Source organism: Lithobates pipiens, unplaced genomic scaffold, assembly GCF_037356315.1.
Source record: "Lithobates pipiens isolate NorthernLeopardFrog02 unplaced genomic scaffold, aLitPip1_a1.2 Scaffold_18, whole genome shotgun sequence".
NCBI lineage: Eukaryota > Metazoa > Chordata > Amphibia > Anura > Ranidae > Lithobates > Lithobates pipiens.
Window position 1 is genome coordinate 365857368 of NW_027507758.1, and position 18271 is coordinate 365875638.

At 44.0% G+C, this 18271-nt stretch overlaps 1 protein-coding gene across 1 annotated transcript in view; it reads left to right on the forward strand.

Moving 5' to 3' along the window:
• LOC143988214 (uncharacterized) overlaps positions 1–18271 on the forward strand; it is a 224610-nt gene that overhangs the window by 29619 nt on the left and 176720 nt on the right. The window contains exon 2 of the mRNA XM_077487601.1: positions 9876–16727. Coding sequence (XP_077343727.1) covers positions 9876–16727 — 6852 coding nt within the window. The remainder of the gene's footprint in view (positions 1–9875; positions 16728–18271) is intronic.

Sequence of the window (18271 nt, forward strand, 5' to 3'; positions counted from 1 at the left end):
TTCTTTGTGAAATGGTAGGGGTACTTTTGTACCCCCTTACCATTTCAAACAGGGGGGGCTGGGATCTGGGGGTCCCCTTGTTAAAGGGGACTTCCAGATTCTGATAAGCCCCCCGCCCGCAGACCCCCACAACCACGGGCCAGTGTTATGGGGATGAGGCCCTTGTCTCCATCAACATGGGGACATGGTGCTTTGGGGGGACCCCAAAGCATCCTCCCAATGTTGAGGGCATGTGGCCTGGTACGGTTCAGGAGGGGGGCGCTCTCTCGTCCCCCCCTCTTTTCCTGCAGCCTGCCAGGTTGTGTGCTCGGATAAAGGGTCTGGTATGGATTTTTTGATTTTTTTTCAATTTTACACGGGGCTCCCCTTAATATCCATACCAGACCTGGTAATTGATATTGGGGGTACCCCACACTTTTTTTTTTTTTTTTATCAATGACTTTCAATGTTCTCTGTATTACGGGGAGCCGACAATTCATTATAGCTGCGAGTGATTTTAAATTACTTTTTTTTCTGCAGAAATGACACTTTGTGCAGGGACAGTTCTAAGCACGGGAAACATGCGCCCCTTCACAGGCATACTATAGACACCCCCAGGTACGAAATTTAAAGGAATATTACACTTTTATTGTTTCCCTTTAATCATTATTAAAATCACTGCTCCCGAAAAAATGGCAGTTTTTAAAACTTTTTTTTGCATTGATCCATGTCCCCTGGGACAGGACCCAGGTCCCCAAACACTTTTTAGGACAATAACTTGCATATTAGCCTTTAAAATTAGCACTTTCGATTTCTCCCATAGACTTGTACAGGGTGTCCCGCGGCTTTTCGAATTTGCTGTGAACACCCCAAATTGTTCACTGTTTGCTGAACAGGCGAACAGGCAATGTTCGACTCAAACATGAGTTCGACTCGAACTCGAAGCTCATCCCTAGTCACTACAAACCATGGCTCAAAAATGTGCCATTCGGTCAATTTAAGACTTTGACACACAAGCCCAAATACTGAAGAATCGTTTTCTGGCCAAACACTACCTAAATGGCTTAGTAGAAGGAGCTTTCTCGAAGGCAAAATGGCTTACTCAGAGCAAATGCCTAGTTCCTGAAGAAAAAAGAACACAAATTTCACACTCCTACGCTGCTACACTGCAAATTTCGTGACCCAATACAATGGCCAACATCAGTTGATCAAAATGATCTTGAAAACACACTGGCATGTGCTTAAAGCTAACTCATTTTTAAGGAAAGAATTTCCAATGCATGCCAAGATCACCTACTGCAGAGCACCCACCCTAAAAAACTGTTTGGCACCCAGCAGAATACAAGACAAAAACAAGACATCAAAACAAGCTGCCCCACCAGCAATCCATGCCATCACTGGTGCTTCCAATGTGGCATGCCAATCAATAGACAAAAGAACCCATATTGTTACCGCCACAAGCACTAGCACTGAATGGTCAATTAACACCTTGAACTGTTCATCCCAATTTATAATCTATATATGCACAGATCCAACATCCGCCTGGGGTTTAAGAAACACAGTGTGTCAAGGCATTTCTTGATGCATCACAACAAAAATCTGCAGTTACTATTGGCAACGATTGTGGAACAAATCCCTGTTTCAAAGAAATACAAAAGATTTTAAACTCTGCAAACGAGAAAATTTCTTGATACACAGACTGAAAACTCTTTTTCCAGATGGCCTCAGTGAGACCATTGAAACTTTCTATTAATCAACTAAATACCCAACTAATGATTTTCATGTGCATAAGGTTGTATGCGCTTACTCATGCAACAATATGACTGTGATGGTTTCTGACATATTAGAATACACAAAAAAACTACTTAACACAAAATACACAACACAAAAACACTACTACATTTTACGTTATTTCAAGGAAAAACCTGAACACATATAGTTTTGCATTTTTTATACACTAATCATTTCACATACAGCACCTGCATAGGAACTAATCACATCCCTTATGCCGCGTACACACGGGCGGACTGTATGGCCTACTTAGTCCGCCGAAACACATTTCAGCGGACAGTCCGCTCGTGTGTGGGCTTCAGCGGACTTTTTCAGCGTGCAGTCCGGCGTACTAAGTATTTCGGATTTTTCGAAATACTGTCCGTCGTACTCGCATTTCGGCGGACAATCCGGCCGTGTGTATGCCAGTCCGCCGTACTTTTGAAATGAGCGGACTTTTCCCGCCCGGAGAAAAGTCCGTTCATTTCGAGCGGGTATCCAGGTAGGCGGGGCCCGCGAAGGAGACGTCGCTGGCCCCGCCGCCTGGTATGGACTTAAAGGGGAACCCCAACGCCGAAAAAAATCGGCATGGGGGTCCCCCCAAGTCCACAACAGACCCTTGTCCGAGCACGCTACCCGGCCGGCCAGGAAAGGGGGGCGAGCAAGCGCCCCCCCTCCTGAGCCGTACCAGGCGACAGAAGACCGGGCCACCGCCTGTAAAAGAGCTATAAGAAGGCGCGGTGGCCCGGCAGAAGAACCGAAGAGGGGGACAAGACCCCCGAAGTCGGGAGAAGAGGCCGGCGGCGAGGAAGAAAGCCGGACTCCTCCGCTAGCAAAAGGGCTACAAGAAGATAGCGGAGGAGTCCGGCGAGAAGACCCCCGAAGACGGAAGACCCCCGGAGCTGTGCAATAAAGTATTTTATCTCGTGTGTTGTGTTTTTTTTTGTACTTTTATTTTACAGGTGAATGGGTAGGGGTACATTGTACCCCGTACTCATTCACATAGGGTGGGGGGCCGGTATCCGGGGGCCCCCTTATTAAAGGGGGCTCCCGGATTCCGATAAGCCCCCCGCCCGCAGACCCCGACAACCAACGGCCAGGGTTGTCGGAAAGAGGCCCTTGTCCTCATCAACATGGGGACAAGGTGCTTTGGGGTGGGGGGGCCGCGTGGCCCCCCCTTCCCCAAGGCACCCCACCATGTTGAGGGCACCGGGCCTGGTACGGTTTAGGAGGGGGGGGTGCTCGCTCGCCCCCCTTTCCTGGCCAGCCGGGTAGCGTGCTCGGACAAGGGTCTGTTGTGGACTTGGGGGGGACCCCCACGCCGATTTTTTTCGGCGTTGGGGTTCCCCTTTAAGTCCATACCAGGCGGCGGGGTCAGTGACGTCTCCTTCGCGGGCCCCGCCTACCTGGAGACGCGCTCGAAATGAGCGGACTTTCCTCTGCGTGTGTGGGCGAGTCCGTTCATTTCAAAAGTAGGGCGGATAGTATGGCGGACTTAGTACGCCGTGTTAGTCCGCTCAAAAAGTGGTGTGTGTGGTCAAATCCGTTCATTCGAAAGTATGACGGACTGTCCGTCGGATTGTATGACGGACTAAGTAGGCCATATAGTCCGCCCGTGTGTACGCGGCTTTACATTCACAACCTAACTTGCTTATCTAAAGAGCTGTTTCCATCCTCACAGGCTACTCTGTCATTTAAGATTCAATGTCACATTCTCCTTGGTCCCTCAACTCTGATTAGGGCAGGGCAACCCAAGATGATATCAGTCTCATATCCCAAACACGCAGTTCCCACTCACTGTCACACACTACAGGTTTTACACATTCATCAACATCTTTTCTTTCATGATTGGCTCAGGCCCTCCCATTAGTCCAGACACACCTCCCTCTGTTGACCCTTCCCCTGTTCCTTTTGGAGCAATTTTAGTCTTATAAACATGGCTGCTTGGCTATAATTGTTGCTGTCAAGCAAGCTACTGATTAGGCCAGTGCTTTCAACTCACACTGGAATAAGTAAGGATGCTTTAATTTTCCTACCAGATATTACCAATAATAACTTTACCTAACACTCACCCTGCTTTCATTGTGTCCTTCCTATAGATACCATTGTAGGTCCAGTTCCCTTTTGATTTGTTCACTTTGTTGCCAGTCAAGGTAATTCACAGCTTTATTTCACTCAGATCTGCCACTTCAATGTATATGGATGCACTAAGCAGGCTAGACACTGAGCCATGAGGTGGTAGAAAAGAACAGTCCAAAGACCTGCGTAACAAGGTAATGAAACTTTACAAAGATGGAAAAGGATATAAAAAAGATATCCAAAGCCTTGAATATGCCAGTGAGTACTGTTCAATCACTTAATAAGAAGTGGAAAATTTGGGGATCCGCTGATACCAAGCCATGGTCAGGTAGATGAAGAAAGATTTCTGCCACAACCACCACAGGAACTGTGCAAAGAAAAACCCACAGGTAACCTCAGGAGACATACAGGCTGCTCTGGAAAAAGTTGTTGTGGTTGTTTTTAAGGAGCACAATACAATGATACTTGAACAAAAAAAGAGCTGCATGGTCAAGTTGCCATAAAGAAGCATTTACTGTACTAATTCCACAAAAAAGCCTGGTTACAATATGCCCAATCAGGGCTGATCTGGGGTGCACCGTGCTGAGGTGCCACAGAGGTGGGGGTGCCGAAGTGCCAGAGTGCTCCCCTCCCTCCCCCTCTCCTTGGCCTTGTCTGTGTCACACACACAGTGGCATTATTAGGGGAGAGCATGTTTATTTCTTGCCCCCGCTTGAGCCCCCTCCACTTGAGGCTGGGGGGGTCACATGCGGTAGCACGCAGCGGATGGGAGCTTTCTCTGTCGCCTGTGTCCTCTCCCACACATGCTGCTGCAGCCCAACACACATAGTACAGGAGATCATAGAGAGAGCCGAGCGGAGGGAGGGAGGATCACCCCACCCATCTAGGCACTGATGAGCGAGAGATGAGCTCCCTCAGGGGCTGTGCCCGCCCAGCCCCAGATCCAGGGTCCCACTGCCAGCCATCTGGCCTCCACTCAGGGTGAGAGATCATGGTGGGCCTGACAGGAGGAGAGGACTCGAGAGGCAGAAGATCAGGCCTTTTTATTAGATTAACATTTTACCCATAATGTATAATTATGATAATAGTGATACTTCTTTGTTGTTATTTTTTATTTTTTTCAGCACCCAGATTCTCATTTTTGTCCAGCACTCATGTTCTCATTTTTATGTAATTATTTTAACACTCTTATTACTATTGGCTGATTTTAAGACCCAGTGGAGAGGATGTTAACTGACACCTAGCTGCACTGCTATCTTTTGGGCGTAAACTCATCATAAGCATTAGGGGAAGATTTTATGTGCAAGCAGAATACTACTATTTAACGTGCGCCTAGGTCCAACTTAAAACAGGAAAGAGTGGGTTGCCTATGCATTCATATTTATGTTGTGGAGCAATACAGAGGAATGTGAATACATATATTTAAATGTGGAGCTTTTTATGATTGTCAGTCGAGTTTGGCCAGATTGAATTTTTTTTTTTCCAAAAGTTGCTGTTCATATTTTTTGTGATTAAAGTAATCTAGCTTTGTGGTTGATTTACTAAAGGACTGGGGAGACTGTTCACATAACAGATGAAGTTGGGCAGCTCAACATAAACCGTCTGACGTTCGGGCCATGTGTGCAGCAGCCTGTCCAACGGGCCTGTTGGAAAAACAGCAGTCAATCGGCTGACTGGTGTATTCTGGTAGGGGGGGAGGGGGGTAGTCCCCCCTGTCAGAAAACTATAGCTCAGCCAGGAGATTGTTGTACCAACATTGCATAGTTAGAACTGTGAGCTCCTCACAAGCTACTCAGTTTATTTTTGTTCAGCCCACTGAGTTGAATGAAAAAAAAATAATCTGTCAGCGTGTACCAGACTTACCTCTAGAATCAACAGAGTGTAGTGAATATAACAGCCCAATCGAATTTTTATTACTAGTCTCTTTTTTACCTTTCATGTTAATCCCATTAGGTGATACATCAACCCTTGTACCGTCTACCATGCACATATCTACATTCTTAAAGTGGTTGTAAACCCTAAAAAAAACAAACAGACAAAAAAAAAACCTGCAAGACAAAGGCATAATGAGCTAGTATGCTCATTATGAATTACTTACCTGAGATCGAAGCCCCCGCAGCAGTTGTCATTCACTGCTCCTGTGGCCAGCATCGCTCCCGGAGTGCTGTGATTGGCCGGAGCCGCGATGACGTCACTCCTGCGCATGTGCGCTGGAGCCGTCGGTAACAGAACAGGCTAACTGAAGCAAGGACACGCACGTGCCCTTGCTTCAGTTTGCTTTAGTGCACATGTGCCAATGACGTCGGCACATGCAAATACAGGGGATATCTCTCTCCTAAACCGTGCAGGTTTAGGAGATACCCCGTGTAGCTACAGGTAAGCCTAATTATAGGTTTACCTGTAGCAAAAAGTGGTTGTAAAGGGTTTACAACCACTTTTACAGGTGTTTAATCATCACAGCATCTTCATGTACTAAGCTAACGGGACATCTTTTCTTGCCTTTTCACACCCTTAGCCCAGGGCAAGGCAATACAACGTCTATTGTGTCTCTGTGAGTACAGTTTCAATAAGCAGTGCACAATGAGTCAAAATGACAACAGACAGGTTAGTAAACTATTGGGAGACATGAGAAAATAACATATAAAAGCACGGGATAGGATTAACAGCCAAAACTGTAAACAGAATAAAACTAGGGGTGTAACACATCCCCCACAAAGCAGGGCATTTAGTCAGCTCTCCTAGATGCCTTCCCTCTTGGCAGCAGCACTTTGGAAGACAAAAAGCTTGATGCTTGCAAAATTGAGTAATGCATTTAGGCTCATTTAGGTGTCTCAAGTGCTAAGGCATTAACTAATTTCACTGGCCAAAATAATAATTTATTTTGGCCAGTGAAATGAATTAAAGTGTTACTAAAGTCTCGTTCTTTTTTCTTTAAAAATAATAAACATGTTATACTCGCCTGCTCTGCTAAATGGATTTGCACAGAGCAGCCCGGATCCTCCTCTTCTCAGGTCCCTCATCAGCGCTCCTGCCCTCTCCCTCCTGTTGAGTGTTGATATGGGGGACCCGAGCCGCAGCTCTGTGTGTCCATTGAGACACAGAGCCACAGTTCGGTCCCCCTCTCTCTCCTGATTGGCTAACTGAATTTGATTGCCAACAGCAGGAGCCAATGGAGTCGCTGCTGTGTCTCAGCCAACCAGGAGGTAGAGTCATGCACATCTGTGGCTAGAGATGGGGCACAGGTAAGTATTAAGGGGCTGGGGGGTGACTACCTTTGCAACCACTTTAAGCTAAAATGTGCTTAACCACTTTCAGACCGGACCATTTTGCTGGCTTAAGACCAGACCACTTTTTGCGATTCGGCACTGCGACGCTTTAACTGACAATTGCGCAGTCATGCGACGTGGCTCCCAAACAAAATTGACGTCTTTGTTTTCCCACAAATAGAGCTTTCTTTCGGTGGTATTTGATCACCCCTGCGTTTTTTATTTTTTGCACTATAAACAAATTTTTTTTTTATTTTTTTGTAATAATAAATACCCCCCAAAAATATATAAAAAAATAGTTTTTTTCCCTCAATTTAGGTCAATACACATTCTTCTACATATTTTTGGTAAAAAAAAAAAACGCAATAATCGATTATTGATTGGTTTGCACAAAAGTTATAGCGTTTACAAACTAGGGGATCGTTTTATGGCATTTTTATTAATAATTTTTTTTTACTAGTAATGGCGGCGATCAGCGATTTTTATTGTGACTGCGACATTATGGCAGACACATTGGACATTTTTGACACATTTTTGGGACCATTGTCATTTATACAGCAATCAGTGCTATACAAATGCATTGATTCCTGTGTAAATGACACTGGCAGTGAAGGGGTTAATCAGGGGGTGGCAGTGTAGGGGTTAAGTGTTCCTAGGGGCGTGTTACTAACTGTGGGGGGCTGGGTTTTGTGTTAGTGAACACTGATCTCTGCTCCAATCACATGGAGCAGAGATCAGTGTCACTTGTTGCTAGACAGAACTGGAAGATGCTGTTTACAACAGCATCTCCCCGTTCAGCCTCCCCGTGAGACGATCGCTTGTATCCCCGCAGCGATCGAGTCTGCGGGACCTGCAACCGGACTCACGGGGGTCCCGACCGGCATGCAAGCGCGCCGGCACGAACGCAATGGCAGGGCAGCATATAGAAATGGACGTACCTGTACGCCAATATGCCTGGCTGTACCATTCTGCCAACGTACATCGGCGTGCACTGGTCGGGAAGTGGTTAATGTGTATTTAGACACGTTTACGTGTGTCAAACATTTTTTCTACTATAACGCCACTGCTCCTGGATGTGCCACCAGTGGGTTTTTTCTGCCTCTAAATGTCCCTGCCTTTAAATCTCTATGTGTGCATGGGCACATAGGGGATGATTTGTTAGAAATGAAGAGTGCAAACTCTGTTGCAGCTTTGCATAGAAACCCACCCGATTCCAGATTTTATTGTCAAAACGTAATTGAACTTTGAAGTTAAAAGCTGATTACCATGCATACCTGCACCAGATTTTGAGTATTCCAGTTTTATTAAACCTCCCCCATAGGCTAGCATGGAGGAGTGTTTAGAGGCATGAGGCATAAAAAAAATGACAGATGCCCTTAGGAACAACATTAGTGGAAAAAGCCTGAAATGATAGCAACAGGGAGTTACTGTGAAGTAATAGATGAAAAAAATTACTAATAAATAAAAAAATGGACCTGATTTCCACCCACTGTCCCCTCCACGATGCCCCATTCTATATCCCCTTTAAAAGCTAGCAGCCAAAACGGTGTAGGCTCAGCTGTTGTTGACAGTCCATGTCCCCACTTAGACCCCTTTCACACTGAAGCAGTTTTCAGGCATTTTAGCTCTAGAAATAGCACCTGAAAACCTCCTTCCATGTTGCCCGCAATGCCTTGCAAGCAGCATCTTTGGGGCGGTTTGGGAGCCCGTGCCCACAGCAGCTGCCATTGTGAGAGGGGAGAGGAGAGGAGGGAAGCCAGAAGGGGGAGGGGACACACAGAAGACCCCAGACAGCCCATAGAACAGGGTGCAGATCCAAGAACTGATTCCTCTGCAGCACATTTGGAGGGAAAAGGAAGAGTAGAAGCTGGCAGTGCTGCAGGGGGATCCCCAAGTGTCACAAGTGTCAGCAATTAGGCAGTGCCCATGGGCCCTCGTGCTCATCAGATGCCAAGGCCCACCTTTTAAATGGATGAGGACCGGGCCCAGTACAGGAGGGCTGGCTGTACTGCTTTATCAGCTGCCCTGCCAATGCTGCTAAATTTGACCAGGCAAATGGACAGGACCTTTGAAGCACATATAAATTTAATGTTCAAAAGTCAAACGTTGTCATAAAATGTATGATCTTCAGCTGATCCTCTTCATATTGTATATTTCCTCTATGTGCCATTGATGCCCTTATAGACATAAACTAAATATTGTTGCTGTAAGTATGTGCACAGAACAAATAATTACATCTGCTGGGTGAGCATGAAAATTCAGTTAAGTACAGGTTATAATCCAATAATGTGATGATAGTCTTTAAAACACTGGAGCTGATTTAATTAGGGGCAAAGAACATAAATTGGCAGTTTAAAATTGGTAATTAAAAAATATTTATGCAGTATTTACTCGGCAGTGTAAAATCAGTGATTCTGTTGTCATTTAGTTAAATATTGAACGCTCATAGAAGTGTTACAAATCTATTTATAGCAAACCCATAGGCAAATGTGGATATTATGTCTTAAATAAGTGCATAGAATCTTGTGACAGGCTTTGGTGGTTAGAAAATGTATTTCTTTGGGTAACTATTTCTTCCTGAGCTTACATAGCCAGATCCATATAAATCATTATAATGATGTCACTGTTTTCTTATTCTCACTAGCAGAATCCACCAACCGAATCACTACTGCATCTATTTATTCAAAATCTACATCTGAAGATACCTTGACCAGTAATGATATTGACAGTATCAACATACTAAAAGTATAAATATTAATTTATCCTCACTTTTTTTTTTAGATCCTACTACTGCCCAAACAGCTACTACAGAAGATGGCATTACAGAATATCTAACAGATGATATAACAACAAATGATTATATCAGTAGTGAAAGTCCAACTGCTGGAAATACAGATAATGAAACAACTACAGTTAGCACAACCACCAGCGAAACTTCAACTAGTGGTGGCATATTTGATACAAGTACCAGCCCAGCAGAGTTGACCACAAGCAGGGGATCTGACATAATTACCAGTTCAACAGAAGAACCAACCACAGCTAATGAAACATCTGGTGAAACTACCAGTGTAACAGAAGTATCAGTTACAATCTATAGCACGTCTGGTACTAGCACATCAGAGGAGATGACAACACGGGAAACATCTGACTTAACTACAACTGAAGAATCATCCACAACTGATGATAAGACAAATGTAGGTACCAGAACAAATGAGCCAACTATAACTGGTGACACAAATGACATAAATACCAGCATAGCACAAGTAGTATCTACAGCTAGTAAAACACCTAATGTAAGTAGCAGCACAGTAGAGGAGCCAAAGACAACTGGCGACACATCTGACATATCTACCCTCACTACAGGAGTATCAACCACAACCAGTGACACGTCTGACTTAACAACTGCCACAAATGGTTACACATCTGTTACTTCCAGCTCAGTCAATGAACCAACTACATCTGCTGATACAGCTGACAAATCTTCGAGCACAGTAGAGAAACCTTCTACAACCGGTGACTTAACTGAGATAACTTCCAGTATGGCAACTGAACTAGCTACATCTTCAGGTACACCAAAAACACCTATAGACACATCAATTGCTGAGACATCCCAGACCACTGAACAAAGCACATTTGATGCCACCACTACTATTGTAGTTGAGCAAAGTACATCTAGTAATCCTGAACCAAGCACGACAGCAAGAAGTAGTACCCCTGATATAATTTCTAGCACAATACTAGATACAACTGACAGAGGATCTACTGATGGTTCCACATCCAGTTTCAATTCTGCGATAAGCACAACAAATACTGAAAGAAGCAGTCCTGATGTTATCACTACTGTACCTGTAGACCTAGGCACATCTGCAGCATTGACTACAAGGGATGTCACTAGTAGTGTCATATCAGAAATAAGCGCTACAAGAGAAAGTTCTACGATAACTAGCACCACTGCATTTGAAATAAGTTCAGATTCTGGGAGAACTGTTATTCCTACATCAAATGGTCCAGTCACAAATATGCCACTAGATCAAAGTACCACAAGGAGTATAACCTCTGACAACATCATCACCACATCCGAACCAGAACAAAAGACAACAGAAGAAAGAACAACTCCTGTTATAAGAACCAGCATACCACATGAACTCAGTACTACTGAAGAAAGGCCTACAACAGCTAGTATCACCACAAATGCTGACATCAACACCAGTAGCAGTGAAGTAAAAACTACAGCAGAAATACTTTTAACAGCATCACAAAGCACTGTTGAACAGACCACTGGCACGATAAATCCTACTACTCAGCCTGAAGTTATCACCACTGGAAACAGAACTACAGAGACAATTATCACAGAAGAGACCAGTATTAGCACTGGACCTCAGCTAACTACTACTAGGTCTGCAATTACAGTTACAAGTCAAACTCCTCAAACCAGTACTGAAGAAAGAACAACTAATTCTGAGCTTGAGTCCAGCACACCTGAAACACCTTCTGCAGTTGTTACTCTCACCAGCACCCAACCTCAGACAAGCACAACTGGCATCATTACCAGTAGCACTTCTGTGACGAGTTCAGCTCAATTTACAACAGAAAAGACAGCATCCCCTGAAACCTTTAGTACAACTGATCAGACTACTCCACAGATTTTCAGTTCTACAACTCAGATCACCAGTACATATAATGAGGCAACCGCTACACCCACTACCAGTACTATTATACCTATTTCAACCATATTAACCACTAGTACTACAACCCTTGGATACACAACTGCAGTAACCTCTGCAGGAATTATAAATCCTACGACTCAGCTTGCAGTTATCACCACTGGAAACACGCCTACAGAGGCTATTATCACAGGGGAGACCAGTGTTGGCACTGGACTTCAGCTAACTACTACTAGGCCTGCAATTGCAGTTACAAGTCAAACTCCTCAAACCAGTACTTCTGAAGGAAGAACAACAAAATCTGAGCTTGAGTCCAGCACACCTGAAACACCGTCTGCAGTTGTTACTCTCACCAGCACACAATCTCAGACAAGCACAACTGGCATCATTACCAGTAGCACTTCTGTGCCGAGTTCAGCTCAATCTACAACAGAAAAGACAGCATCCCCTGAAACCTTTAGTACAGCTGATCAGACTACTCCACAGATTTTCAGTTCCACAACAACTCAGATCACCAGTACATATAATGAGGCTACGGCTACACCCACTACCAGTACTATTATATCTATTTCAACCATATTAACCACTAATGCTACAACCTCTGTATACCCAACTGCAGTAACCTCTGTGGGAATTATAAATCCTACGACTCAACCTGCAGTTATCACCACTGGAAACATGCCTACAGAAGCTATTATCACAGGGGAGACCAGTGTTAGCACAGGACCTCAGCTAACTACTACTAGGTCTGCAATTGCAGTTACAAGTCAAACTCCTCAAACCAGTACTTCTGAAGGAAGAACAACAAAATCTGAGCTTGAGTCCAGCACACCTGAAACACCTTCTGCAGTTGTTACTCTCACCAGCACACAATCTCAGACAAGCACAACTGGCACCATTATTAGTACCGCTTTGGTGCCGAGTTCAGCTCAATCTACTCAATCTCAAGATACCATTACACCCACTACCAGTACTAATAAACCTATTTCAACCATATTAACCACTAGTACTACAAGCCCTGGATACACAACTACAGTAACCTCTGTGGGGATTATAAATCCTACGACTCAGCCTGCAGTTATCACCACTGGAAACATGCCTACAGAGGCTATTATCACAGGAGAGACCAGTGTTAGCACTGGACCTCAGCTAACTACTACTAGGCCTGCAATTGCAGTTACAAGTCAAACTCCTCAAACCAGTACTTCTGAAGGAAGAACAACAAAATCTGAGATTGAGTCCAGCACACCTGAAACACCTTCTGCAGTTGTTACTCTCACCAGCACAAAATCTCAGACAAGCACAACTGGCACCATTATTAGTACCGCTTTTGTGCCGAGTTCAGCTCAATCTACTCAATCTCAAGCAACCGCTACACCCACTACCAGTACTAATAAACCTATTTCAACCATATTAACCACTAGTACTACAACCCCTGGATACACAACTGCAGTAACCTCTGTGGGGATTATAAATCCTACGACTCAGCCTGCAGTTATCACCACTGGAAACATGCCTACAGAGGCTATTATCACAGGAGAGACCAGTGTTAGCACTGGACCTCAGCTAACTACTACTAGGCCTGCAATTGCAGTTACAAGTCAAACTCCTCAAACCAGTACTTCTGAAGGAAGAACAACTAAATCTGAGCTTGAGTCCAGCACACCTGAAACACCTTCTGCAGTTGTTACTCTCACCAGCACAAAATCTCAGACAAGCACAACTGGCACCATTATTAGTACCGCTTTTGTGCCGAGTTCAGCTCAATCTACTCAATCTCAAGCAACCGCTACACCCACTACCAGTACTAATAAACCTATTTCAACCATATTAACCACTAGTACTACAACCCCTGGATACACAACTGCAGTAACCTCTGTGGGGATTCTAAATCCTACGACTCAGCCTGCAGTTATCACCACTGGAAACATGCCTACAGAGGCTATTATCACAGGAGAGACCAGTGTTAGCACTGGACCTCAGCTAACTACTACTAGGCCTGCAATTGCAGTTACAAGTCAAACTCCTCAAACCAGTACTTCTGAAGGAAGAACAACTAAATCTGAGCTTGAGTCCAGCACACCTGAAACACCTTCTGCAGTTGTTACTCTCACCAGCACAAAATCTCAGACAAGCACAACTGGCACCATTATTAGTACTGCTTTGGTGCCGAGTTCAGCTCAATCTACTCAATCTCAAGCAACCACTACACCCACTACCAGTACTAATAAACCTATTTCAACCATATTAACCACTAGTACTACAACCCCTGGATACACAACTGCAGTAACCTCTGTGGGGATTCTAAATCCTACGACTCAGCCTGCAGTTATCACCACTGGAAACATGCCTACAGAGGCTATTATCACAGGAGAGACCAGTGTTAGCACTGGACCTCAGCTAACTACTACTAGGCCTGCAATTGCAGTTACAAGTCAAACTCCTCAAACCAGTACTTCTGAAGTAAGAACAACTAAATCTGAGCTTGAGTCCAGCACACCTGAAACACCTTCTGTAGTTGTTACTCTCACCAGCACAAAATCTCAGACAAGCACAACTGGCACCATTATTAGTACCGCTTTGGTGCCAAGTTCAGCTCAATCTACTCAATCTCAAACAACCACTACACCCACTACCAGTACTAATAAACCTATTTCAACCATATTAACCACTAGTACTACAACCCCTGGATACACAACTGCAGTAACCTCTGTGGGGATTCTAAATCCTACGACTCAGTCTGCAGTTATCACCACTGGAAACATGCCTACAGAGGCTATTATCACAAGAGAGACCAGTGTTAGCACTGGACCTCAGCTAACTACTACTAGGCCTGCAATTGCAGTTACAAGTCAAACTCCTCAAACCAGTACTTCTGAAGTAAGAACAACTAAATCTGAGCTTGAGTCCAGCACACCTGAAACAACTTCTGCAGTTGTTACTCTCACCAGCACACAATCTCAGACAAGCACAACTGGCACCACTATTAGTACTGCTTTGGTGCCTAGTTCAGCTCAATCTACTCAATCCCAAGCAACCACTACACCCACTACCAGTACTAATAAACCTATTTCAACCATATTAACCACTAGTACTACAACCCCTGGATACACAACTGCAGTAACCTCTGTGGGGATTCTAAATCCTACGACTCAGTCTGCAGTTATCACCACTGGAAACATGCCTACAGAGGCTATTATCACAAGAGAGACCAGTGTTAGCACTGGACCTCAGCTAACTACTACTAGGCCTGCAATTGCAGTTACAAGTCAAACTCCTCAAACCAGTACTTCTGAAGTAAGAACAACTAAATCTGAGCTTGAGTCCAGCACACCTGGAACAACTTCTGCAGTTGTTACTCTCACCAGCACACAATCTCAGACAAGCACAACTGGCACCACTATTAGTACTGCTTTGGTGCCGAGTTCAGCTCAATCTACTCAATCCCAAGCAACCACTACACCCACTACCAGTACTAATAAACCTATTTCAACCATATTAACCACTAGTACTACAACCCCTGGATACACAACTGCAGTAACCTCTGTGGGGATTCTAAATCCTACGACTCAGCCTGCAGTTATCACCACTGGAAACATGCCTACAGAGGCTATTATCACAGGAGAGACCAGTGTTAGCACTGGACCTCAGCTAACTACTACTAGGCCTGCAGTTGCAGTTACAAGTCAAACTCCTCAAACCAGTACTTCTGAAGTAAGAACAACTAAATCTGAGCTCGAGTCCAGCACACCTGAAACACCTTCTGCAGTTGTTACTCTCACCAGCACACAATCTCAGACAAGCACAACTGGCACCATTATTATTACCACTTTGGTGCCAAGTTCAGCTCAGTCTACTCAATCTCAAGCAACCACTACACCCACTACCATTACTAATAAACCTATTTCAACCATATTAACCACTAGTACTACAACCCCTGGATACACAACTGCAGTAACCTCTGTGGGGATTCTAAATCCTACGACTCAGCCTGCAGTTATCACCACTGGAAACATGCCTACAGAGGCTATTATCACAGGAGAGACCAGTGTTAGCACGGGACCTCAGCTAACTACTTCTAGGCCTGCAATTGCAGTTACAAATCAAACTCCTCAAACCAGTACTTCTGAAGTAAGAACAACTAAATCTGAGCTCGAGTCCAGCACACCTGAAACACCTTCTGCAGTTGTTACTCTCACCAGCACACAATCTCAGACAAGCACAACTGGCACCATTATTAGTACCACTTTGGTGCCAAGTTCAGCTCAGTCTACTCAATCTCAAGCAACCACTACACCCACTACCAGTACTAATAAACCTATTTCAACCATATTAACCACTAGTACTACAACCCCTGGATACACAACTGCAGTAACCTCTTTGGGGATTCTAAATCCTACGACTCAGCCTGCAGTTATCACCACTGGAAACATGCCTACAGAGGCTATTATCACAAGAGAGACCAGTGTTAGCACTGGACCTCAGCTAACTACTACTAGGCCTGCAATTGCAGTTACAAGTCAAACTCCTCAAACCAGTACTTCTGAAGTAAGAACAACTAAATCTGAGCTTGAGTCCAGCACACCTGGAACAACTTCTGCAGTTGATACTCTCACCAGCACACAATCTGAGACAAGCACAACTGGCACCACTATTAGTACTGCTTTGGTGCCAAGTTCAGCTCAATCTACACAATCCAAAGCAACCACTACACCCACTACCAGTACTAATAAACCTATTTCAACAATATTAACCACTAGTACTACAACCCCTGGATACACAACTGCAGTAACCTCTGTGGGGATTATAAATACTACTGTGACAACATACACACCTATGACAGCCACTACCACTAATGGACTAATTTCTACTTTAGGCACTAAATACACAAGTATAACTACAGCTTCTTTGCCTTTAATATCTACATCACCCTGGATAAATTCCACAACTCTGGCTATAACAACACAAGGTGAGTATGTTGTTTTTTAATACGACTTGATACATACCATACTTTTAACATTAAAGGTGAATTCCAGGCTGATATAAAGACACACAAATCCAATCCTTTATTATTAATAATATATTAATAAATGCATTGTATTGCAACTAGTGTAAGTACTTGAATTTATCAGCCTTTTGTAACCTCCTTTACAACAGAGTTTAGACAGGGAGAGAGAGAAGCAGCATATGAAACCAATCATTTATGCTATAGTGCTCATGTGTTAAAAAGGGAAAAGCTCATAGGAGGAGAGAGCAGAATCAGGCAGAAAGAGAGATAAGTTCATCAATCTGCTGCATTTCTCCCTCATTAGCCAGCCACAGGGTGGGGGGAACATGACCTATTAATTGTTAATGAACTGGTCTTCTACCCTGCTATGGCTGTGTAAATCTTACAACTAGTTGGACAGAACTACGAATCCCTTGGCAGGCAACACAGCTCCCTTTATTGTATTCCGTTATCTGTGTATTTATGAGTTTGCCCAGAGTTTAGCTTTACAGTGACACTGGTAAGGGAATAATGTCCTTATTCTTCAAAAATAATCCAGCCACTACTATATGACCCTGGAACGTGCTTTTTTATGACATAAATTCTTACTGTGTTTTTCTTCCCCTTAGAACAGTCCTCTGTGAGCCCCTCTTCCCTCTATTTTCCTTTAGTTTGAAATGAGCAGTGCACTTTACAGGCATACCCCACATTTAAGTATGCAATGTTTTTTTTTTATTATTATTATTAATGATTTATATAGCGGCAACAGTTTACGCAGCGCTTTAAAAATGTATAGGGGAGACAACACAATTCCAGTACAATAGTAAAGGTACAGGAGGGCCCTGCGCGTAGAGCTTACATTCTAAAGGGAGGGGCGGTGGTACAAAAGGTAATAGCTGCAGAGAATGATTTGATGGGGGTGGCTCGGGGACAGTTAGGTGGGTGTAGGGTAGACTTCCCTGAATAAATGAGTTTTCAGGGAACTCTTAAAGGTGGACAGGGTAGGGGCTGATCAGACTGGGGCAGGGAGTTCCAGAGGATGGGAGAGGCTCTGGAGAAGTCTTAATTACTAAAGCTAGAAAACACAAACTCAGGCTCATTTCTGCATAGAAACCAATGAGTTTCCAGGCTTTATTACCAAAACTTAATTGAACAAGCTGGGGTTAGAAGCTTATTGGTTTCTATGCAGAAGTGAGGCTGATTTGGCACTTTCTAGCTATAGTAAATTATTAAGTATTATAGTAAATTGTGTAGTTAAAAGTGGGGTGTGCCTGTAGTTAGGACCATGTGCACTGCTCTACAAATCCCATACTCAATAGTTTCTAGTCCATCTCAAGAGTGAGAGAGTGGCCATCTTCTTATATTTAGGGGGACCTTAGACAACAAACATAGCGCCCTTGAACAGGAAGTCAAATTACAGTAGAAGCAAACAAAAAGAAAAGAAAAAAGATTTTGGAGATTTGAAGGAAACTGAGTGCAACAGAGTGTACTTTGGTAGATTTTTTTTAAACCAGAGTTTAGTGTCA